We start from the raw sequence: 23,757 nt of genomic DNA on the forward strand, positions 1-23,757 counted from the left end.
TACTGAACCTTTCACGATAACCAGAGCTTCCACCTTGGATCAATCACTCAGTGCCGGGATGCAGAATCCCTGCTTCTTCCCCCATCCGATGTGAGGGTTGTGCACAGGATTAGGGGAAGCAAGAAGGATGGAGAGTGGAGGCTGAGGTGGGGAGAGGAACGCCCAACGCAGCTGAACCGTGAGGAGTGGTGGGTTCCCTGTGGGATACACTGGGAGCAGTCATCCAGATCCTAAACTCCTCCTGGCTTCCTGCAGAATTCCTTGGCGTTGAACATGTTCAACACCTTTCTACCCTCAGCCCATTGTCAGGAATGCTCTGCACATCTGTGTGAGTCCTCCCAAACTACGTGTCTTTCTCCATCTGCTGGGACAGCTGTCCCCGGAGAAGCCTGGGGTGATGCTGGAAGACTGCTCTTTCAGGCTGCTGGAAGGGTTGCCTGGATAAGCAACCAGAGTAGACTACTAAGTCTTAGATGATCCTGAGTTGGAAGAGACCCATAAGGATCATTGTGTCCAACTCCTGGCTCTGCACAGGACAGCCCCAAGAATCCAACCACGTGCCTGGGAGTGTTGTTCAAATGCTCCCTGAGCTCTGGCAGGCAAACGTAAGGATGCAAAGACTGTTTTTTCCTACAACAATCTGTTGTAGGCTAAAAACATTCCAAACCATTCTTAACATCTTCTCCAAACTGTTTTCCACAGGGTCCTTCATGGAATGTCAGCTTTACACTCCTGTCCTCTCAGAACTGGAGGAACTCTCATCCAGATACTTGTCCCTGGTGCACAAGCCTCACTCTGGGGTGCAAAAGCGATGTGTGAGCACAACCTGCCATAAGCTGAGCCTGCCAGCACAGATCGACTGCTTGGGAGAACAAACAACTCTCCCTGTGACATGGAGAGCTCCCAGCGCCCCCCAAGAAGAGAGACCCCTCCCAGTGCACGGACTGATGTCCATGATTTGTCTCTAGGCTCCCGAAAAGGTCCAGTTTCGCAGTGGGACGAGGAGAAATGCAAAGCCCTTGTCCTTGCAGGGCAAATGATGCCTTCATTGCTGCCCACCCACCCTGAGGTGTTTGTCTGACACCTCAGCACCCCCATCCCAGGCTGGAACCCCCACCCCAGGACTGCTCTGGCATTCTGTTGTCCCAGGCCATCTGCCACCATGTCCTGCTTTAGCCTGTTGCAGCATTTCTCCCACAGTAGCCACCTTCCTTCATGGCTTGTGCGATGGTGAGTAAGGGAGACGTCACAGGGAGAAGGTGGAGGATGCATGAGTGATGGTTTTGCATGCAGCGGGTAAGGGAAGAAGGGGCTGAGCAGCACTCGACTCCTTGGGCACCAAACAAAGGGAGCTGACTGACTTCTGGCTGGTTTTCCTTGTGACTGTCTTTTTAGGCTCTTACTCAGAGGTCCAGGGAAGGGTTCAGGAAAGGAAGTCCTGGCAGTTCAGACAGGCAGAGGCAAAACACCAAAATAAAAGGATAAGGCAGGCTGACAATTACAGAACGTGATCTATCTGCATGCAGATGATGCCCAAGAGAACAGCCCCAGACTACGACATACAGAGAAGCCAGAGATGCCAGAGGTATTGGAGGCAATGCCTATGGAGAGCAGGGCAGAGTCAGTCTCCCATCCAACAAGGACATTCCTCACCACACACAGGCTTGGCTCCCTTGCTCTGTGACAATTTCCACCCATCAGCCCACCCTGGAACCTACAAATTCATCTGAGTGTCTGCTTGGTCCTTCATTTACTGGGTACGTGGTTTCCCCAAGGGGCACCTGCTGGGACAACCTGAGACTGGGACACCACAGCCGCAGCTTCAAAGCTCCGATAAAGCCCCAAGCTGGGCTTGGACCACTGCTTGGTCCAACCTTTCCACCCCTTCTTTCCTGGAGAAGCCCATTCATCTGCATCTCAACTGGCTGGAAAGGAGCCACCTCCCACCTACCCTCTCTGAGTAGGGGCTCTGTCACTAATAAGGGGTCCCTGGCCTTGTCCTTCCATCCTCTTTGGCCTGTGCTTCTCCAAGAAGAGACTTGCCAAGGAAGTGACTGGCCCCTCTCCTCAATACTCAGTGTGGGGTTTCCCTTTGTAACTGTCTGCGTGAGGAATTCCTGCAAGAGGCTCAGCCAGCCTCGGCCTGACTCTGCCCAACTCCATCAGGCATCATCTGCTCACAGACGTAAACGTTTGGGGAAGATGGAAAGCCAAATAGGAAAGGATTAAAATCTGATTTTGCATTCATCCATTCAGAGATCAGCCAAATCCCTCAGCCTAGTGTGGCCGGTCAGACACAGCCCATGCCCTCCCCAATATTGCAAATGGTCCTAAAATCAAAACAGCTCTGGGTTGGCTTTGACTTTGTGCCTTTTTAGTGTTTGGTGGGTTTGGTTTTGCCAACTCCAGTCTAGTCTGGTCCGCTCCCCCTTGCATGTGGACTGGAGAGAGGGACTCACCACAAGTTGAGCATTTTCAGGCAGCTACAGAGAGTATAGAGAAAAAACACAGAAAGGAAGAAAGAGCGATTAGTTCACAGAGGTGGGATGGAAGCGAGTCACTGCAGCCATGCAAACATGCAGTGCAGAGCGGCAGACACACACCAGGCCTGCCCGCCGCCCGCCCCAGCACTCACACCACTCTGTCCTCGCCACCTCTTCCATGGGCGCGAGGCCTCTGACAAACACCCGTTCTCCACGGAGGCACCAGACCCCTCACGTTCTTATCTGGGGCTGGGATCAGAAAGGAACTCTGGGCCACCGTAAGCTCTTGTCCCCTGCAGCTCCAGCAGCAGAAGGGCCTGATGAAGATCTACACCTGGGACCTGCCCTCCAGTGACACTCACTGCCAGAATCCAGAGCTTTTCTCCAGCACACTCCATTGGCACGGCTCTGCCTGTGGAGTGCCAGGGAAAGCCCATCTCACTACAGCACATCATCTCAAAACACAGAGCCCAGCTCCAGCTCCTGCCAGCTTTCTCTGGCACCCTTTTCTGCAGAGCAGAATCCCAAAGTCCTTTGCCCTTTTTGTGTGCCCAAGGGGATTTGTGATCAGAGATGTTAAGGAAAGACAAAGCCCTCCCTGTAGCAAACAGAATGAAGATCACTATGCTTGGGAATTACAAGAGACACCAAACCTGTCAATGCAAAGCAGTGTATGCTCTGCTTCCCAGCACCTCCAAAACCATTCTGGGAGCACACAAACAAGGGCTGGAGAGAGACAGGACAGCTCCATGTGCTGTGGGATAGGGCCTGGGTGGCACAACTCCTTCCCACCTGGCTTGACGTCTCCCTAGCACACAGAATGGGGGGCTGGACCTGGCCTCGCTGCACAAACATGGGCTGGAGATGTTCCTGGATCTTCCTTGCACTGGGTTGTTGGATCAGAACTGTTGAGGATGACAATCTGTCCCATCCTAGGAGCCACATGCCTGGGAGGACCCCCTTCAGAGGCCATGATGCCAAGCTGGTGGTCTCTGCTGGCCACACAACCCGTATCTAAGAGGAATGCTGCCCACTCTGGAAGTTGCTCCTCAAGATGTCCTCCACCCTCCCAGCTTGATGAGGAGCCTGCACCAAATCCAAGGCTTCTTGGGCTGGGAGGAGAAGGTGTGTCTGTGGCTGCTGGGATCCAGGCCAGGCCAGCTACCAGTGAGCAACATCCCACACACGTGGCTTCCTGAGGGACTGGGCAGTCCCGAGAGATTGGGGAATAGAGAGCAGAAGACCTTCAGGACAACCAGCAGAGACACCTAGGGATCTTTTCCAACCATACACCCTTCCTTACACCTGCCACTTTTCCTCTTCATACAGAAGTGCCTGCAAAGGTTGAGGCAAACAATGGGGGACAAGTGTCACCAGTATCACCCAGTCAAATAATAACCAGGCAGCTGGGCCATGTCTCAGCACCGACCAGTTCAAAGGCAGTCCTGGGCCTATTGGCCTCTCATTTGGGGGGTGCCAGAACTCTGTGGTGACTCTGCAGTGACAGGTCCTGGTTTAGTTCAGAGGCGGTGAGAAGGTCCAAATGTTACATGATGGTGCCGGATACAGGACAGGAGGCAAAATGGTCAAAGCAGCAGCTCTGACAGCAGCTCTCACATCTGACCCCAAGCTACAGGAGAGGTCAGCTTAGAGGGAGCACTTTCTCCTCCACAAGCTGCTTCTGGTTCCTCTCACTCAACTTCTTAGGGCTGGACCAAGAGAACCCCCAGGGAGAACAACCCATCCCTGCAAGAGTTACTTCCAGACTCTTCTGGATACCTGTCACCCACCTCTCACAGCCAGAAATGAAGTGACAACTCTCAGACCAATGATCTCTTTGCTGTGCTATGCTCAAGCTACTCCTACACTCTCAGCATGAAAGCACATCGTGTTCTCCCTCTGCAATAGGGGTTGCTCACCGGGATTCCTGAGATCCGCTCCCGGTATTTTGGTATCTGTGCTACTGAAATGTCTATCTGGCAATACATGCTCTGAGTAAGAGTTATGTTCTCCAGGCATGACAAGTGTAAAGAGAAGCAGCAGCAGCAGCAGCATTGAAGGCACCATGCACAAAAGCAGCAATACGCAAGGAAAAGGGCATGGGACACGAGCATTGAGGACTTTGCCACAGAAAAGGTCCCCAGTCGCTTCCCAGGAGAAGGATAATGACCACCCAGTGGAAAGCCTGTTGTAAAGCAAACGTACTTAGCTTCCTCCACCACCTCCACCTCCGCCTGCGCTGTGATGGGTGCGTTGGAGTGTGCTCCTGTTGGGTCGTCCACGTTCAGCTCCCCGTTGGTTGAGCTCACCACCTGCAACACAAAGGAACACCCTGATCACGTGGCTCCCCTGGCAAGGGCTGCTGTGGGAATGGGAAACCTGACAAATAACCATTTATTCCTGTCCTTTTCACCCTTTCAGGAGGCTGCTGAGTTTTGTGGGTGTCTTGGAGTCCCCAGGCTGGAGCAGCCAAAGCAGAGCAGCAGGCAGGGGCCTGTGTGTGTGCTCCCTAGCTCACATTCCTGTGCCCAGCACATGACTTGGCATCGAGAGGCCCCTCTGGGCGTGCAGGCACTGCTGTGAGCACTGATTGCCAGCCCTGTCTACACACATGAGCTGCACAATGCTGATTGTTTTCTCCTAATACTTTTACAGGTGAGCAGCTCAGTCCTGTTGCCTGACAGTACTATGGGGAGAAGCTTCAATCCTCAAGTCTCATTTCTTACACGGCCAATTTTGGGAATTAAGTCCTCGCCCCAGAGCTACTGACGTAAACTCTCATGTCTTTTTGCCTCACACCTGAGACGATGGCTCACTCCAGCTTTTCCATTACAGGGATAACCATCCAGCTCACAAGCTCCCAGCAGCTTCACTGCTGGAGATTAGGATTTTTCTTATTTCTTCTTTTTCTCAGGGAATTTTGTCCCATTTGTTCCCTAAGAGATGGTAATAACCAGTACTTAAGAGACAAAAGAAGTGGCCAAGCAGGGTGAAGCATGCAGCTGGCTACTCTCTCAGGTGGGGGCTTATCTCTTGGGAAAGGCAGAGATATTGCAAGATTTTGAACAGCAGAGTTGCTGCTACTGTGGGGAGAAGCCACTGCCACTGTGGAGTCCAGCCCCTGTACTGTTTCTTCCTTACTGTGGGTGAGCCTTTGCTCCTAAGAACAGCCGCAGGACTGGGACCTTACATCCAATCGCACTGGAAAGGACCCTCACCATCCATTCGGGTGCCTCAGGGGGAAAACTGGGACACTGAACCCCTCTCCCTTCCCAGAGGGCGCATCTCTACCGCTGCTCAGCTCGGTTGTTTTCTACTGCTGCCTTGGGCTTTTCTGCTCCACTTTAACCCAGCACCAGGTGCCCGCTGGGACACCCCACAGCTGCTGCTATGGCTGTGGAGTTTCTGCTCCATTTTGTTTGACACCCCAAGGTGTGCTTGCCTCTGCCATTCCAGCAGCCACTCTGGCATTCTTGCTGCAGCTCATTTCACCATCCAGAGAGGTGAACCCACGGGCTGCCCCTGTGGGTTTGCAAAGGAAGCGCCTTTTCCATCCCTTCCACCGTCCCGCCCACCATTACTGCCTGAGAGAGGCAGCTGAGCCCGCGCCACAGCGCCCCCTGCAGGCGCGGGGGAATCACAGCACCCGCCCTGGCCTGCCCGGAGCCAGCAGCGCCCCTGGCGGCCGTGCCCGGAACTGCAGCCGGGAGAGGCTGGACTGGGATTGTGCTCGGTTTGGTGCCAGTGCCAGAGCTGGGGTTTGTTCGCCTTCTTACACACACACATACTAGTGAAGAACTGATAATCCTTTCCCCATATCTCTGCCTGAAAGCTCCTTAATTTCAAAGTTATAATAATTCAGAAGACAGAGAGTCATATTTTCCATTTCAAGGGAGGTTCCTGCCTTCCTTGGCAGACACCTGTCTTTCAAACCAAGACATCCACATAATTTTCTGGATAACTAATCACTGCTTCATTACTACAACAACCCCCAAAGCATCCTGCATGGGAGGAAGGTTTGGCCTGGATGTTAGCACAGGCTCCTGCATCTTGCTGTGAAAACTGGGAGCTGCTCTTGGTTCTAGAGCTGTAAGGACACCTGGTTTCCCCATCCTGTTTCTCCTCTTAGCCTTTCTACAAGGTAAAAGGAGGCATCTCACATGGAGTGGGGGTAGGGGTGGTACCCAGAACTCCTGGTGGCTCTAGATGATCTGACCACGAGGGATGAAGGGAAGGAAGCTCTTGGAGCAGATGTCCCCTAGTCAGCACATTATGTTAATTTTGAACACACACTTAATTTGAACACCAGGAGCTCTGTTTCCGCCAACCAGGCCCCTTGGGCTCTGCCAGAAAAGGTTAGAACTCGGCTCACAGGTGCTCAGAGCTCTCCTCGAGTGACAACTCCTTGGTCTTCACCCCTTCCCTTACTCATCACACCTGGGCTGCCCCGGGTTCTGCAGACCCCCATGCTTCCCATGCAGATCTGCAGAGCACTGGCACTTAATTGCATTGTTCCCAGGGCTCTTCCCACACTTTGTTCAGCTACTTGTTAAATTCCATGTTAAATTAATTCCATGCTTTGATTTTCCTCCTTGCTTTTCACATGCCACCACTTCATTTTCATGTGGCAAATTCTGCCTTAAAGGGAATTGTGACTCGAAGCTGCTGACTTGCCAAGGTCCAGTATGAGCTGGGGCATCTGCTGAGGAACAATTCTAGCCTCTGCAGCTCAGCAGCCACACACAGCACATTTCCTGCTCTCAACTGCAGATAAGCAGAATTTTAATGCTTACAGTAGCACAAGGAGCTCGTAAACTGCTCAGGTTGGCAACTCCTCCCATTCCTATGGCTGCTTCAGTGCTGCTGTCACAAGGAAACATTCTGAAGCACTGAGAGGGACCAATCTGATTTTTATTTATGCCTCAACATATGTTATACATGAGATGAAAGATTCCTGTAAGACCTGTACATGTTGTACAGCAGCCGTGTCCCTGGGGAGGCTTCTCCTCACAGCCAGTCAGGGCAGAGAAAGCCTCCATGATCAGACTGTGAGTGACCTCTCCCCACTTCCCAGTGGGGCAAATGCAGATGCCTGCGAAGACGCCCAGGGAATTCACGCTGTAGGAGGAACCTTAACACATAAAAGCAGCTGACTTACGACACAAGGAGAGACATTTTGCTTTGGATTGCTAGGAGGGAGTGGGGGCTCGCTTGTAGGGCTTTTAGGCTCACTTTTAGGCTCCGTTTATTGTGGAACGGGACACTCACATAAAAAATATGAATAAAAACATATACTCTGTACTGAGTGCTGAAGTTGTACAATCACAGAATGGTTTCTGTCAGAAAGAACCTTTACAGTTCATCTAATCCAACCCCCTGACATGGGCAGGGACACCTTCCACTACAACAGGTTGCTCCAAACTCCACCCAACCTGACCTTGGACACTTCTCCAGGTTACTCTCTGCTCACATCGGAGAGCAGAGCTATACATTCATCAGAGCCTCCATATCTTTGTTTTTCTGCTACTCAGTAAAATATCTTTAAATTAAAAGAAGACCGTGGCTAATCAAGCCAAAACCACATTAAATGCAACTAAGTATCAAGAATAATTAAAAATGTCAACCTAATCAGCATTTTTCTTAGGGACATCCTGCACTACCTGTCTCCTTGGCTCAGCTCTGTCATGCTCCAAGCACTAATTCCCATTTCACCAGAGCCATTGTTCAGGGTGCTGTGTCTGACAGCAGAGCCAGCTGCTCTGCCAGCAAAGCTCTGCCAAAGTGGCAGGGATAGCAGAGTCCTTGTTTGCGTGGATGACTCCTGCACCTTCTCTCCAGCTTGTCCAGCCAGCTCACTCTGGCTTTAGTGCCAGAAGGTCCCTCAGCAAGCCTGAGTGACAACCAGGACAGGAATAGGAATTTTTCATGAATTTAAAAACACCGGTAGTGCCAGCTCCAACACTGTCTGTTGCACATCCTCTGCTCATCTTCTTCCACTGCAGCCCTCTGGAGATCCACCTTGTGCCCACTGTGCCCTCAAACTGGTGGTGATCTGCTGTGGAACAGCTCAACTCCTTTCCAAATATTAATGGGGACTATGTACAACAAATCCTACTTCAGCTGCCTGTATTGCCCTAGGGCACCTCCAAGATAGGGTAGAGGGTACTTTCTAGACCAGATCTACTAATGCCACTCTTTTCTCTCTTCGGTTTAACAAATTTGGGCTCAAAACAGCTTAACAATTTTTGTTGAAACAGTAAAAGCTATGGTGTTGGCCATCACAGCTTGGGTCCCTCCCAAACCATGGCTTGAGCAGGACGTATGGGACAGGACCAATGAAACTGCTCTCCTGACCACAACATTGCTGCAATTTGAGGAGAATTCAGGGGTTTAACACAAAGACTGCACACAACAGAAGGAAGAGGTACCTGCACTGATCCTCCATGTCGATCTGCAGCCAAATGAGATGTCAAGTACGAGGTATTTGTCTGCCGGCTCGGCTGGATCTCCCACTCTCCTCGGCGATCCGATGATGCCTGCTCAGGAGGTCAGGAGCAGGAAAGAAACAGAAGGGAGGGCAAAAGGTGAACAAGGAGAAGAAATAAAGGTGTATTGGTTAGTAAGTTAGTTTCTTTGCAGAAAGCAAGGCATTTACACTTTTAGCTGGGCTAAAATTCACCTTTACCAAGTGTACCTCATTATTTACTTCCATAGTGGCTGCAGTGATCCACTCTGGGAGTGGATTTAATCTCCTTTAGCTGCTGAATGAAGGGAAAGATCTATTCTGGAAATAATTTCTTTACAACAGCTTCTTTTCCATGGATTTCAGCACAGCCACAATTACACTGACAGTATTCAACTATGCATACACTGGAGCACGTGGCACAGCAGCAAGATGGGATTCACAAGCTCAACCTCCCTCAAATACATATTTTTAAACTAAAATTTGCAACATAAACTGAAGCCAAACATTTAATTACACCCAAAGGCAGTTCCACACACTGATTCACCTGTGCAGTGCAGAAGGAAACATCCACACCTGCTTGACTGGAGAGAGGACTGGGGGCTTTTTGGGTTTCTGCAGAAAAGTAGATAAAATGCTTGGGCCAACAAGATTCCTCTTTGCTCCCAACAGATGAACACATCAGGTGATTTAAATTATTAGAACTTCATTTATTTTCTTAGAAGAATCACTTTGCACTTGAAGCTCAGGTGGGTCACTACTGGGGGTTAGGCTTTTTCCTTTTGTTTCTTTCTCTCATAGAATGTTGTCCCATCTGTTGCTAAGAAACTTAAGAGAACAAAAGATGTGGCTGGGAGGAGGGGGAAGAGTGCAGCTGGCTACTCTCTTACCTGAGGGGTTTCTCTTGGGAAGGGCAGAGTTACCACTTTATTTTAGGCTGGGGAAAGGGGCTGGGTGCAGCTCCTAGCTCCCTCTCACCTCTCAACAACGGTTGAGCTGTTGCTTACTGTGGGGAGAATTCACTGCCACTGCTGGAGCCCAGCAGCCCTGCCTCTTCCTTACTGGGGGTGAGCCTTTGCTCGTAAGAGCAGCCATAGGATTGGGACCTTAACACCCTACCTCACTGGAAAAGACCTTCACCATCTACTTGGGTGCCTCAGGGGAAAAACCGGGACCGTGAGCCCCCTCCCCACGCCTCTCGCGTCCGTGTTCAGGAGCCTGGCTGCCACTGCCTAGCCCTGCCTGCCGGGACACCTCACAGCTCCTGCTACAGCTGCGGAGTTTCTGATAGATTTCATTCACGACTCTGGGATCTGCTCGTCCCGGCTGCTGCTCCGAGGTTCCTGCTGCAGCCCTGAACCTCTGTCAGGCCCGCCCGCCATCAGCACGTGAGGGAGCGGCGGCTGAGCCCGCGCCACAGCGCCCCCTGCAGGCGCGGGGGAATCACAGCACCCGCCCTGGCCTGCCCGGAGCCAGCAGCGCCCCTGGCGGCCGTGCCCGGAACTGCAGCAAGGGGAAAGCGCCGCAGCCAGGAGAGGCTGGACTGGGATTGTGCTCGGTTTGGTGCCAGTGCCAGAGCTGGGGTTTGTTCGCCTTCTTACACACACACATACTAGTGAAGAACTGTTAATCCTTTCCCCATATCTCTGCCTGAAAGCCCCTTAATTTCAAAGTTATAATGATTGGGAGGGAAGGGGGTCATATTTTTTCCATTCCAAGGGAGGTTCACACCTTCCTTGGCAGATACCTGTCCTTCAAACCAAGACAGTCACCCAGCTTTGATGACAACACATGCAGTGCTCACTTAAGACCCAGGAGGATTTCAGCACACCTGCACCCAACTGACCAGGGGGAAGAATGCTTCCCAAGACTGGGAAGTGTGGGACAAACAGATCAGTGTTGGCCTCAGGTCTCAGCTGAATGAGACACCATGGATAGGGCCAGGAAACAAGAGGCTCCAGCGAATAAACCCAGACTGTGAGCAGTGAAAGTGCACCCAGGGAAAGATTCCAGAAACCCTTCCAAATCACATGGCAAAACTAAAGATAGAGGAGGGAAAAGCTCACTAATCTTTGATTAAAACCCCTCACTTTCCAGAGGAAAAGGCTACAAAGAGGGGATTCCACATTAGCTCTTTACTAGGAGTCAAATATTGTAAGAGAGAATCTGTAGTTATTACACCCAAGAAAAAAAATTAGGCCATTAAATCTGGAGACCCAAACCCACGCCTCCAATTCACTTCTCAAAACGTTTATTTTTTTTCTTTTTTCCTTTAGAGAAATGCTTTGCTCAAGACTTTAAGGGAACATCCCTCAGAAGAGAATTGTTTGTGTTTTGGTGAGAAGAACCTGATTTCCTCCATGGCACATTAAACAATTCATCATCCTATCTAATGTTTAGGTGAAAATATGACAAAAGCTGCTTGCAATGCAGAACTGGACTATCTGTGCAGCTCAAAAGAACAAAGCCTGCAGGCTGCCTGCATATTTTGGAATTTCTTTGGGCCTTTGTGAACTAAAATGCCTGAAAAGGAAGCCAGGTGTCACTGTGCTGTCAAGGAAACACAATGCCTCACACATACACAATGTGAAGGTCTGTGGTTAAGGTGGACAATAGGAGACTGGCTGAACAATCCCCCCAAAACCAGGGGGTTACTGCATCCATCAGGGTATTTATTCAAGCAGATGACTGTATCAGAGCTCACGCAGCAGCCCACACTAATCACCATGTACACATGCTGCAAACAACCCGGCCTCCTACAGCAACACTGCCCCCAAGAAGGGGTCATCTCCACTGCAGATGATGCACTGGGATATATCCTACTCTACGTTAGCTATGCGACCCTTCAGAGCCCAGGAAGGCTGAGCCCAGACAGGTTGTTACACTCCATGCTTGGTTCTGTACCCACAAGCTCTAGCTTGAGGAACTGAGCAGAACCTGGAGGTTGGGGGAGCAGAATAAGCCTGGAACCACTCCCTGAGAACAAGAGCAGCAACAGCTCCAGCTGGAAGCTGCAGTTGGAGATCTACTGCAAGTCTGAGAATTCTGTTAACACAGAAAACCCAAACTCTCAACACCAACAAACAGTACAACGAGAAAGGAAAAAATGGGAAATTCAATTTCCCTGTGGCAGTTCATCCAGACTGTGATGCCTTCCTGAGGGTTCTGCCCTGCCTGTCCTTTGTGCTCTGCAACACACACACTGTGAACTGGACACTCTAAGTAGGACATAATGATGTTCTTGGGACACACATCCCTGTCACAGCCACATGCTCCATGGGCAGAGGGCCCCTGAGAACAGGCTGCCATCAGCACAACTCTCAGTCTGCTCCATGGTCCATGTGCTATGAGAAAAAGCACCTCAAAAAATGTGGTAGTCAGGGAGTCTAACCAGGCTGGATGATCGACTTTAACCTGTTCACCCACAACTACAGAAAAACAACACCATTCCAAACTGGACGCCGGTTAGCTCATGATACTGAGGAATTCCACTGGCTGATACCTTATTTCAACAACCTGTTGCTTTGACAAAATTCTCCTCAAATCACCATCTCTAAATTAAGCAGGAATTGTCCTTGCTATGACTAAGTATCAGCCCCAGCCATCTCTAATGCCATGTGGCTTCTGCTTCTCAGTGCCAGAGGAACTGAGAGAGGAGCCAAGCAATGCACCTGATTGCGAAGGGCCTGTTGGGATGGTCGGTCCCGGTGGATGTGGCTGTCTCTTGTCACTGCAGAGGTCCCAGAATCTACATGGACAGATCCCACGGGAGTAGGCTGGAAAATAAGGTGTTGGTTAGGGCTAAGACTCTAAGATGCACAAACTCACCTTGTCAAGCCAGTAGGAAGAAGAAAAACATCAAAACACAAGGAGCCAAGGAGAATTACAGCCAGGGCTATAAAATCCCTGTGATTTACAGACATGAAATTTGATGGTGGACATCAGCACAGAATGTCTTATATAAAAATTAATTAAGAAGATACGGTTAGGTGCCTGTCTCGATGTCAGATCACACCTAGTGTGTCTCACACAGAATTATTACAACTGAAAATATACAGACTTGTTTTCCTCATCCCATTGTCTCACCACTTGTAAAAATCACGCTTGCATAGAAACAGGATGTGTTAAAATTAAAGCTTCATCTGCTCTCTTCTCACCAAAGTCATAATCCCTGCTCCCAACATCGAGATCTCCATGGCAACCACCGTGGTTGTCAGCAATAGCACACTTGTCTTACAAGGTGCTCTTTATCAACTGCCTTTGTAATTAAAGAAAAATGAAGAGAAAAATCTTGATTCACAAAGGGAATGATTTCTTAGGAACTCTGTTGAGCACAGTAAGCATGGGGAATGCTAAATATACTCGGGACACAAAAGCACCGGCAGTGGTACCAAGTTTAGTACTGATGGCATTTGATCTAGCACCAGTGACAATTCATTTACAGAAGTCATTACTGCTCTTTGGGGTGAGTTGTGAGCAGAATGACCCAAAACAAAGACCTTTAGATTCTTCTACCATATTTCCTCATGACACATCCTTTGGTCAAGGTCTTCCTGAGTTTAACTGGGTTTTGATGATAAAAGTGAGGCAATGAGATCAGGGTGATGGTCCACATGGAGTCATGGAACTGCTAAATGGAGGTTGGTTTCTCTGACATTTCCTTGCCATGTACTGTACAGAGCTGGTTCAGCCTCTGAGTGTCCTCCAGGATATTCTGAGTTCAGGAGAGCAAGTTTAGATTAGATATTTGGGAAGAAATTTCTCCCTGGGAGGGTGGTGAGGCTCTGGCAAGGTTGCCCAGAGAAGCTGTGGCTGCCCCAACCCGGAAGTGTCCAAGGCCACGCTGGAAGAGGCTTGGAGCAACCTGGGATAGTGGAACATGTCCTTGCCCATGGCAGGGGGTTGGAACAAAATGAGCTTTACTTTTCATTCAAACTCAAACCATTCTGGGATTCTACTATTCACTGAACATCCATCAGAAACCTGCCTCGATCTCCTGTACCTTTTCAATGGGAACATAACCATTATTGGAGGTTTCTATGATTCTCCTGCTTTAAGATGGATTTTAGATACTGGTCTCCAATGCTGTGCTAGACTAGAGGGAATTCAGTCTCATCATGATCATTGTCACAAATGGGAAAATGAGGCTTGAATGTCCAGAGAGGTGGATGGGGCCTCTGTCCCTCAGAAAAACTTCGAGGCTGCAAGAACCCGCTGAACACAACATCAGGACATCTCACTGTGTTGAGATTTGAAAGATTTGATCCTAAACTCACTGGCATTAATTGGGATTACTGGGAACAAAAAGGCAATGGTGGGGAAGCAGCACCTGGAAGACAAGGCATGGCACTTTGCAGGGACAACTCACAATTGGCCTGCCGACCCAGTCGTAGGCATAGTCAAAGGTGTAGCCTTTCTTTTCAAACAGCTCCGTGAAGATGGTCCGTAGGTAATCGTAGTCTGGTCTCTCAAAGAAGTCTAATCGCCGGACATAGCGGAGGTACGTGGCCATCTCCTCTGTCAGAAAAGGGGAAAAAGCAGCAGCTTTTATCCTGAATCTTCCAAATGAGTTCTTAGAAACCAATGTCTGGGCTGCCAGCACTACCTCTGGCTTTTCTCCTACAAGTCATGGTTTTTAGCAACAGTCCTCAACAAAAAACAATTCAAGCAAAGATGGAAGTCCCACCTCTGCTCAAATCTGACTTCCACACCTTGATTTATTCTATACATTTGTATAAAAATAAACAGAGTGAGAAATAAGCTCACTGAACCTGACAACAGGCTGCTCACAGGCATTTAGAATGCTCTTGCCCAGAGAAGCTGTGGCTGCCTCATCCCTGAAAGTGTCCAAGGCCAGGTTGGATGGGGCTTGGAGCATCCTGGAATAGTGGAAGGTGTCCCATCATGACATTGGCAGCACCTGAATATTCAAAGCTAGACTAGAGGGGGAGGCTCCAAGGTTAATTTACCTGAAGAGGGTTAATTTACAGACCAGGGTTTGGTGTTAAGATAATGAATTGCTTTCCTGCATCTGGGCTGCACTTTACATGCACAGAATATTGAGTCCTAGGAGCTCATGTCCTGCCTTTTCCCAGCTCTCCCTTGGCCCATGGCCTTGACTTCAGCTGACAAAAATAAGAATAACACTGCTTATTGATACTTAACTCTGTCTGTGGCTTGTGGCTTCCATGGAGGTAAAAGAGGGGAAAAACAAAGGAGAAGAAAGAATCCTCTTTTTTAAGTACCTCCAGAAGGTGGAGAACAACCGGTTTCATGAAAGGAAGGGACAGAACTCAATCTTGCATCTCCTATCAGCCCAGACCTGAAGGACTTATGAGGAGGAGTATTGGCAAAAAGATGGGAACAGACAACCTGAAGCTGTTCTGCTTGGAACCAGGTGGATTTTGGAATGAGACATCTGGGGAGTTACAGTGACTTGAGTGAGCAATGATCCCATTCCAGGCTTGCTGCTACTCATGCTGGGAAAGACATGTGGCACAACAGCTCCTGCAGGAATGGGATTAATTGTGGGTGCTCTCCCTGGTGTCAGGACTTCAGAAGCACTCCACAAAACCTCCCAAGCCCACTCTGTGGCCAGAGGACCCCAGGGAAGGCACTAACTCTGTACCCTGCTCTCCCAGCTCCAAGGTCTGTTAAAACTGGAGACCAGGTGTTGGGCTTGGCTAGAAGTACACTTCAGTGACACTCTCCTTAAAACTGCTCCCAGAAGGTGGAATTCATTGGACAGACACACCATCCCATCTTCCAAGCTGGCCACCTACACCTGCAACACCTGTAAAACCTTCCGTTTGGAAAAGAATTAACTGAGTAGTTCCAGCACGGTCATTTGGGAGAGGGAAAATAATGAGGAGCTCATTTGGAAGGAAGCCAACAAGTAAAACAGGCATACAAGGCTCTTGAGCACTGTCCAGCCTCCTTGATGAGAAGAGTTTTGTTCATTTTAAGACCTCAGGCCCTGCTAATTTATAGTAGCAGCTCCTATTTGTTTGCCAGCTTGAGGAACAACATGATGGATACATGTCATCCAATACTTTCTGACAGAGGAGTGCAGGCCCATCCTATTTAACAAGGTATGGCCACCTCCAGCTGCACTCACACAATCCCATCAGGGCTTTACCTGGAAAGTTCTCACAGAGAACTTCAACTGGAGTGTTTCTCTTTGTGTCCCCAATCTTCTGATATCTCTCTTTTAAGGTGTCAGCCTGCAGCGTACAAAGACAAAACAGTTGTGGAGAAAGAGTTCAACCATGTGAGAAAGGACATGCTGTATGGGAAGAAAAACAAGGTATTTAATGCCCATTCTGGGTGACATCAGAAGATGTTACCTGTAACTGAACTGCATCCTGGACTACACCAGTAGGAATATTTCACAGGCTATTGGGAGAGAACATCTAAGGATGTTCAAAACATCTTTGTTCATGAAAGGCAGGACCCTTATTAGTGTCTTACAAGGCTTATTTCTCACAGCCCAGTCCTAAGGATTGTGCAGGGAAGGTTTCATGGGAGAAGGAAATAAAGATGCATGAACTGTGATGGCACATCAGGACCTCCCCAGGCTTAGGACCATTGAGCTGCCTTCACAAACAAATGTACAGCAGTTGCACAGCACATTCATAGAAATTGGGTGAAATTCACAGACCCACTGCACAGCAATTTGGGTTTTCCCCTGTGCAACAGGATATTACCATATTGATAATGACTCTACATCAGTCACACTTCTCCCAGATCCCAGACTGCTCCCACACAGCCTTTCCTTTCACCTCCAAAGCGACCATCACTCACCATTGGTTTAGTATCTGGTCAACAAGAAAATGAAACCATTTGCAGGTGGATTTCCCACCGAAATCAACCTGAGGCAGAGAACTCTGCTCCAGTTGGCACCCTGAAAGTGGGGTTTTTTACCTCCATTTCAAAATATGTCAGTTAGACCTGGCAGCAGCACAATTAGCACTGTAGACATTCTCTGCAGATACAGCCCTAACAGTACAGACCAAAAGTATAAGCTGAGGAAACCTAGAACGGCAAAGATGCCACATTTTAAATCCAGCTGGAGAGTCTGAGTTTGCCCAGGACCTCAAAAAGGAGTCAACTAATTCTTATCAAATTCAGCACTGAATTGAGGAACTTTTTTAGAACCTTGTATAAACTTGGAATTATTTTACAATAATTTACAGGATTAATTTAAAGCAGATGAGTTCAACTAAGCCAGAAAGGAAATACATACTAGAATAACACACTTACAGAGAGCCGTGGACATAAAATCAGAGAGTCTCATTTCTTTCACAATCCCTTTCATGCTTGAAAAACCCTTCTTTGCTTTTATGAGCAGTTGCCAACATTTTTGGCATGTGCCTGATGAAGGTGAACTGAGACTTACTCAATAGGTGGTAAAAAAGAGCTGAATAAGGTCTATCAATGCAACTGGGTCTATTCCCACTGACCAATGCAGAACAGCTCCTGAACCCAAAGCCTTGGCTCCTTTTTCCAACAGGAGCTCTTGTCTTCCCTGATAAACCTAACCTGATCAGTCCCTTCACTCCCTTCAGTGCCAAAGCTGAACACAGTAGCTTAATCATCAGGGAGGTGATGGAGAAGTGAAGATGCAGCTTCCAACAGCTCTGGAGCCAGCAAATGACTTACTCCTTGTTAGCTCAGCTGATGGATGTTGGTGGCAGTCGGCAACTCAATTTCTTGCAGCTCTCCACATTGTACACAGCATCTCATAAACTCCCCAGCACTGAGTGTCCAGTGTCTCTGGAGGGAAGCCAAGTCCAATACTTGTGCCAGAAAACCAGTTTTTCAAGCTGAAGTCCATCTGTGCATCTAAACCCATCAAACTACTACATTATAAACACGGATCACAGATGCAGCTGGGGGATTGTGTTGCTGTAGCTGGAATTTCATAAACAATCACTGTGTCCCAGTCACACTCCAGTTCGGGGCAGCTTCCAATCACAGCTCTCTCACTGCTGTCTCTGTCTCTCTGTTCAACCTTCTCTCCAAAATTGTACACAATTTGGCAACCTGAAGTGCCAGGTAATGTATTTCTACCTTAAAATCTTTCCTGCAGATAAACTTAATGCCTCAGTGTTAGGCTGCAAGGACACAAAGGAGAGGACAGCATTTCTGGCTGGATTTTGCCAGTGTTTCCCCAGCAGATTCTCTGGGTAGAGACTAGCCGAAGTTTTAAAGGACAAAACCTAAAGCTCGAACCTACCTTCAATCCTTGCCAGGGCAGGCTGCCTCGGAGGAAATACATGAACATATGGCCAAGGGCTTCTAAGTCGTCTCGACGACTTTGCTCTAAAAGAGAAGAGATGACAAATTATTGCTGCAGAAGCAGAAATGGCTGTGAGATCTCAGCAGCAGCCACACTTGTACCTGAGATAAAGGTACCACAGGGACGTTCACTCACTGTGTCTGCGGCTCAGATCTTGTGTAAGACCAGAAGCTGTTTCAGAAAGCCAGAAAATGTGTAAAATCAGCCAGAAGCCATGAGGTAACATGGGAACTGCAAAACACACACCCAGCCTGAGGTGGAACGGACAACTCATAATTTCAGAGGAATAAAGCAGTGCCTCAATCCTTCTCCGACCTGCCAGTGTCAATGGTGCCATGTGGTGCTGGATCATTTCCTCTGGACTAAATGGGAATGGGATACTCACAACAAGCTGCAGGGATCTACCCTTGCACAGTGCCAACCCTTTCCCAATTTCCTCTGCTGCTCATCAGAGCAGATCAAAAATAGCTCCTTCCAGTGCCATGGAACACTTGCTGCTGCTGCCACATGCAGCTGTTGTAATTATATATGAAGGGGGGGAAAAGGGGCATGGAGCCAAAGGAAAAATATCCTAAAACAGCAGCCAAAATCCCAGGGGAGGATAGAAGAGAATAACAGATGTGGAGGCAACACTGGGCTGGGCTGAGCTGCACTCTAGGATTCACTGAGCTCGTGGACTCATTTTGTGCATCCTTCTCTCCTCTGAACCCCACTTGCTCCAAACAAGATGACCCATGATCCAGAGCAGATCCAGCCCATGACACTGCAGCCACTGCAGGAGATGCTGGGAGTGGGAACACTTGGGAGAAGGGAACTGAAACTACAGTTCCTGCAGTTATCCTGATAAAAAGGGGAAAAAAGGATGCCATGGCTAATTTAGTGCAGTGATACAGATGGACTTCCAAGAAGATGGTTGAGTGCACTTGTCTCTCCAAAAAATGGCAGTCAGACTCCTGAGTTTGAAAGATGAAAGGATTGATTCCACCTGGGCTGGTCTCACCAGGGAAGCATCAGCTCCTCACAACCCCTCTGGGCAGGGACAGCCCCCTCAAATACATCCCCAGAACTGATTTGGACCCTTCCCCTGCATGAGCCTAGGTGGGAGTTGAAATCCTGTGGGAAATGGGTCCTAAGGAAGGCACACGGTGCACTTCAAACACAAACACATCTTCTCTCCACATTGCCTGCACCAGCAGCTTCCCAGCCTGCTCCCACTGCACCCTCCCATTCCTCCATCCCTGCCTGACTCTTCACTTTCCAAAATTAGAAACCAGGCTCATCCCTCCTTACTCCCCAAAGACAGTGAGCTCTCCAAGTGGGAGCCAACATGCTAGGAGGCCTCCTGGAGAATATTCCATTATCTCACTGCTTGTATGGATTTAAGAGAATATAAACATTTAATAAGTTATTTTTTGCCTTTCAGCCACAGAAATGTAATCTTCTGGTAGGAAAGAAAGCAGCGAGGAGAGGAGATGAAAGCCAGGTTTAAAGTTATTTAAATAATTCATTTTCTCTAACCGATTACTAGGTCAGGGAACATCCAACTCTAACACCTGGAACTGGAAGGCATTGGGACAGTGCTGTGCTGTAAAAATCTATTTGTCTATCATCCAGTGCAGCAATCACCGCCTGCCTGCTTGTCTTTTATCAGTGCAGGGCTGCTCCCAGTTGTATTTAGTTCCTAATAAAAACTGTAATTATGAGGCTTCCAACATTTCAGCTGGCTCAATTCCTCAGAAGAAGGGAGAAAAAAAAAAAGGCATACAACTGTAAACGGCATTGGGAGGTTCACAAATAGCTTCAGGGGCGCAAGAGAGCTGAGCCAAGATGCTATGGGAGATCTGCAGGATTCAAATGGCAAGCTGGAATGTGTCCAGGGAAGGGACTGCAGCTAGGGAAGGAGCTAGAGCACCAGGAGCAGCTGAAGGAGCTGGGGAGGCCCAGCCTGGAGAAAAGGAGGCTCAGGGGGGACCTTCTGGCTCTGCACAAATCCTGACAGGAGAGGGAAGCCGGGGAGGTGGAATTGGGCTCTGCTCCCAGGGAACAAAGGACAGAGGAACAAAGGACAAGAGGAAACAGCCTCAAGCAACACCGGGGAAGGTTTAGGTTGGATATTAGAGAAAATAATTCACTGAAACGGCTGTCAAGGATTGAACAGGCTGCCCAGGGCAGTGGTGGAGTCACCAGGCTGGGAAGTGTTCAAAAGATATGTGAGTGTGGCATTTGGGGACGTGGTTTAGAGGTGAACACGGCAGTGCTGGTCAACTGTTGGACTCAATGCCCTTAGAGAGCTCCTCCAGCCTAAAGGACACTCTGTAAGCTCCCTCCATGCAGACAAACCTTTGCCAAGGTGTGTGTTGATGGACATGTATCTCGCTGTTCCAGTGAGACTCTTGTGCTCCCTGTAGGGAATGTGTTTTTTGGTTTCTGGGTCAATGTACTCCTTGGCCAATCCAAAGTCTATGATGTGGATGACGTGCTCCTTCTTATTGCCCTGCCGGCCAATGAGGAAGTTCTCCGGCTTGACATCCCGGTAGATGAGGTTCTTGGAATGCACGTACTCCATCCGAGAGATCTGCAAAAGGAGGGAAACGTTACTTGTGAGCAGAGCTCCGGCTCCCAGCAGAGCTGGAAGAGCAATGTGTCATCCCCTCCTTTCCAAGGCTATCATGCTGTGCTCCCTGCTTTATTCCCACGGAAATGGCAAAGGCTGCTTCTGAGGCGCTACCACTGGGATGCAGCTCTTGGCAGGATGCCACGGGGAGCTGCAGCAGCCTTTTTGTTTTGATTTCAAACATACTAAACCGGTTACCAAGAGCTCTTCCCTTGCCCACCTCCTTCCCCTGTTGCTCTGTGTCTTACCACCTTCCTCCCTCGACCCATATGCTGTCTTAGACATGCCAGATTCTTCATGGAGGGGGATTTTTGGGCAGGCAGAAGCTTTACAATCTTCAAAGCTGACTAAAATAATAATTAATCTCATTGCTGTCAACTAGGAATAGCTGGAATATTTTTCAGCTTTTGACTAATGTTTTTCTGGAAGTTTGACTGAATGGGAAGGTGAAAGGGCAGGAACCCCACTTCTGAGGTGATGGAGCACCTCTAACAACACACCTTATTCAGAAGATCGTAATTAAAATTACTTTTGAAAACAAACATATTGCAGGTGTATTGTCAAGCAGTTCTCCTTTGGGTCCTGAACTTAGGAGATGATTCCAATGGGAAATAATTCTCAATTTAATTTCATTTATTACCTTCAATTGCCTTTATATGTTTCAAATTAATACACGTGAACCCCCATTTATGGCTGTCCTGGTCACAGCTGCCCTGCATGCCAAAGGGCACAGTGCCTTAAACAAGATGCTTCTTTGGAAAGGCTGCTGGAATTGACCCAGATATTTGTGGGCCAGCAATGCTACGAAAGCTCTGCAAAGTTCCACCAACTCCCAGCTTTGCACTAACAAGCCTCAGTCCCCAGAGGTCACTGCCACACCGCTGCAAGGGACAGCACAGTGCCAGAACGCCGGGGGATATCCAGGGTGATGGCCACCAGCTGGCCACCCCCACTGGGTGGATCCTGCTGGGAAAGCTCTGCAGGCTGGAGCCTCTGGGTCACTGAGCCAGCTCTCCCCCAGCCAAGCAGCAGGGACCCCCTGCCAGTCCTTCCAACCCCCTGCTCACTCTGTTGGGCTGGCAAACCCTGACTGCTCCTTCATTTCTCACTGAATCCAGACATGTTCCCAGTTGGCAGATCCAGACTACTCTTTCTCTTTACAGATCTTGGACCCACACCTAGTTTTAAAAGTCCACATGGATGTGGACTCCCAGGCCCTTACCATGCACCCTATTTTAAAGGAAAATCTGCTGCAATTCCACCTCGCGGAAAGAAGTAGCAGGCAGGAGGGGACAGCTCTCCTTATAAAATAAACAGCTGTACAGGGAGGGCAGCAGACAGGAAAAAACTGGCTGCAGGTGAATCAGGCTTAAAAAACAGAATTTGCTCCAAGACTCTTCAAAGAAGGGAACAGCACGTGCTGCCGCTCCCTCCCCTCAATGCAGTGATTGATTCCAATGTGCCGAGAAAATGGGTTTCACGGCTAACAGCCATTATTTCTAATCAATTACAGGCTGGTGCAGAGCAGAGCAGATGCTCTTCAGTCATTCTTCACACTTTGAATCACCTACAGGACACAGCAGTAGGTCGCGAGACAAAAAGCCACGTTGGGAGGCAATTCAAATGAAGATGCAACCCTTGAAAGTGGAACAAAGAGTTTCCTTGCCTCTCCACACATAACAAGCTTCCAAGTGGAGCCTGACTGGCTCATTTGATTTGTTCCTGCTACCAAAGCAGCTCAGTTGTTGAAATCCCAACAGCAATTACAGAGCCTGAAAAGGACCTATTTTTTTTCTCTTTAGAAACTCTCGGCAAGTTGCAGCAGGCAGGACAACAACCTGGACAGCTGAGGTATCAGGTGAGCCAATATGTTCCAGCAGCAATCAAGGATACTTATTTTCCTGCCTTTTTTCCTCCCACCTGCCTTTTTTGCTTCCACCACACACACACACAGCTGCTGTGGGGTCTTTCATATTCCTTCTTTACTTCCACCTGCCTGGACGCTTCATGCTGGAGAGCTTTGCTCAGCCATGGCAGCTGAAAGACACTCCCCGAGTCAAAAAGATGTTTCTTGGAGTAGCTTCCATGCTTTATTCACCCTGACAAGACACTCTCCCTGCTGGTGGCTGCTGTGATGTGGAGTGTCTGGGCTGCATTGGGAGATGCAGATTCCAGACTCTGCCTGAGCACACACGAGCAGCAGTGCTGCAGCACAATCTCGGCATCAGCCCCATCGCGTGGCTGAAGGAGAGGGGAAGTGGTGCTCCCACTCCAGAAATGTGCTGGATGCAGAGGTGCAGTGCCCACTCTTTTGGGTTTGAACTACAGGCTCAAACACTCTGAATTCCTTCTTTTAGGGGCAGAGAAACCACTCGAGGAACTGGGACTAACTTGGAATTGCTCTAACACTGGAAAAACAGCAAGCACTAGGGTAGATGGAAGACTGTGAATTAGAGAGGGATTTCCATGGCCACGGCTGGCTGAGTGCATGCTTGGAGCCATAAATTTCCATTTCAGATGTCAGAGAAACCTTTAGGAGGGGGGAGAATCCCTTGGCACACAGCAGGACTCCTGTGCTGTGGTGGAGAAATGAGAGGATATTGTGACATTTAGCAGGTGCCAAAGAAACCCCTGCTTTCATTTGCCTTCCTCCTGCCAAGGAAGCCAGTGTAACAAACCCTCTTATGCCAGAAAGGTAAGTCTTAAGAGACTGATCTTGACAGCAGCTCCATCTCTAGACCTTCCTGATAAATTTGAGCCCTTCTTCCACACATCATCTGCTTAAATATAGATCAGATCAGCAGAGGATGAAATTAATCTTGTTCAAAGGCAATTTTGACGGTCACTGGTAGAAAAACATCTTGCCACAACTTGATCCAGATCACATCCAGAGTAT

At 48.9% G+C, this 23,757-nt stretch overlaps 1 protein-coding gene and 1 long non-coding RNA gene across 3 annotated transcripts in view; one reads left to right on the plus strand and one right to left on the minus strand.

The window, feature by feature from the left end:
- The window catches only part of CSNK1G1 (casein kinase 1 gamma 1), a 101,262-nt gene that overhangs the window by 3,780 nt on the left and 73,725 nt on the right, over positions 1-23,757 (minus strand). The window contains exons 7-14 of one of the 2 annotated variants that reach the window (XM_053954771.1): positions 20,588-20,822; positions 18,185-18,270; positions 16,085-16,169; positions 14,315-14,463; positions 12,618-12,722; positions 8,912-9,019; positions 4,689-4,795; positions 2,460-2,483 (exon numbers count right to left, since the gene is read on the minus strand). In XM_053954771.1, coding sequence (XP_053810746.1) covers positions 2,460-2,483; positions 4,689-4,795; positions 8,912-9,019; positions 12,618-12,722; positions 14,315-14,463; positions 16,085-16,169; positions 18,185-18,270; positions 20,588-20,822 — 899 coding nt within the window. The remainder of the gene's footprint in view (positions 1-2,459; positions 2,484-4,688; positions 4,796-8,911; positions 9,020-12,617; positions 12,723-14,314; positions 14,464-16,084; positions 16,170-18,184; positions 18,271-20,587; positions 20,823-23,757) is intronic. The other variant, XM_053954772.1, reaches the window with a different exon arrangement.
- Positions 10,096-11,334, plus strand: LOC128794664 (uncharacterized). The gene is made up of 2 exons (XR_008433224.1): positions 10,096-10,529; positions 11,223-11,334. It is a non-coding gene; the product is annotated as an uncharacterized LOC128794664 (long non-coding RNA).

This window comes from Vidua chalybeata, chromosome 13 (assembly GCF_026979565.1).
Source record: "Vidua chalybeata isolate OUT-0048 chromosome 13, bVidCha1 merged haplotype, whole genome shotgun sequence".
Classification (NCBI taxonomy): Eukaryota; Metazoa; Chordata; class Aves; order Passeriformes; family Viduidae; genus Vidua; species Vidua chalybeata.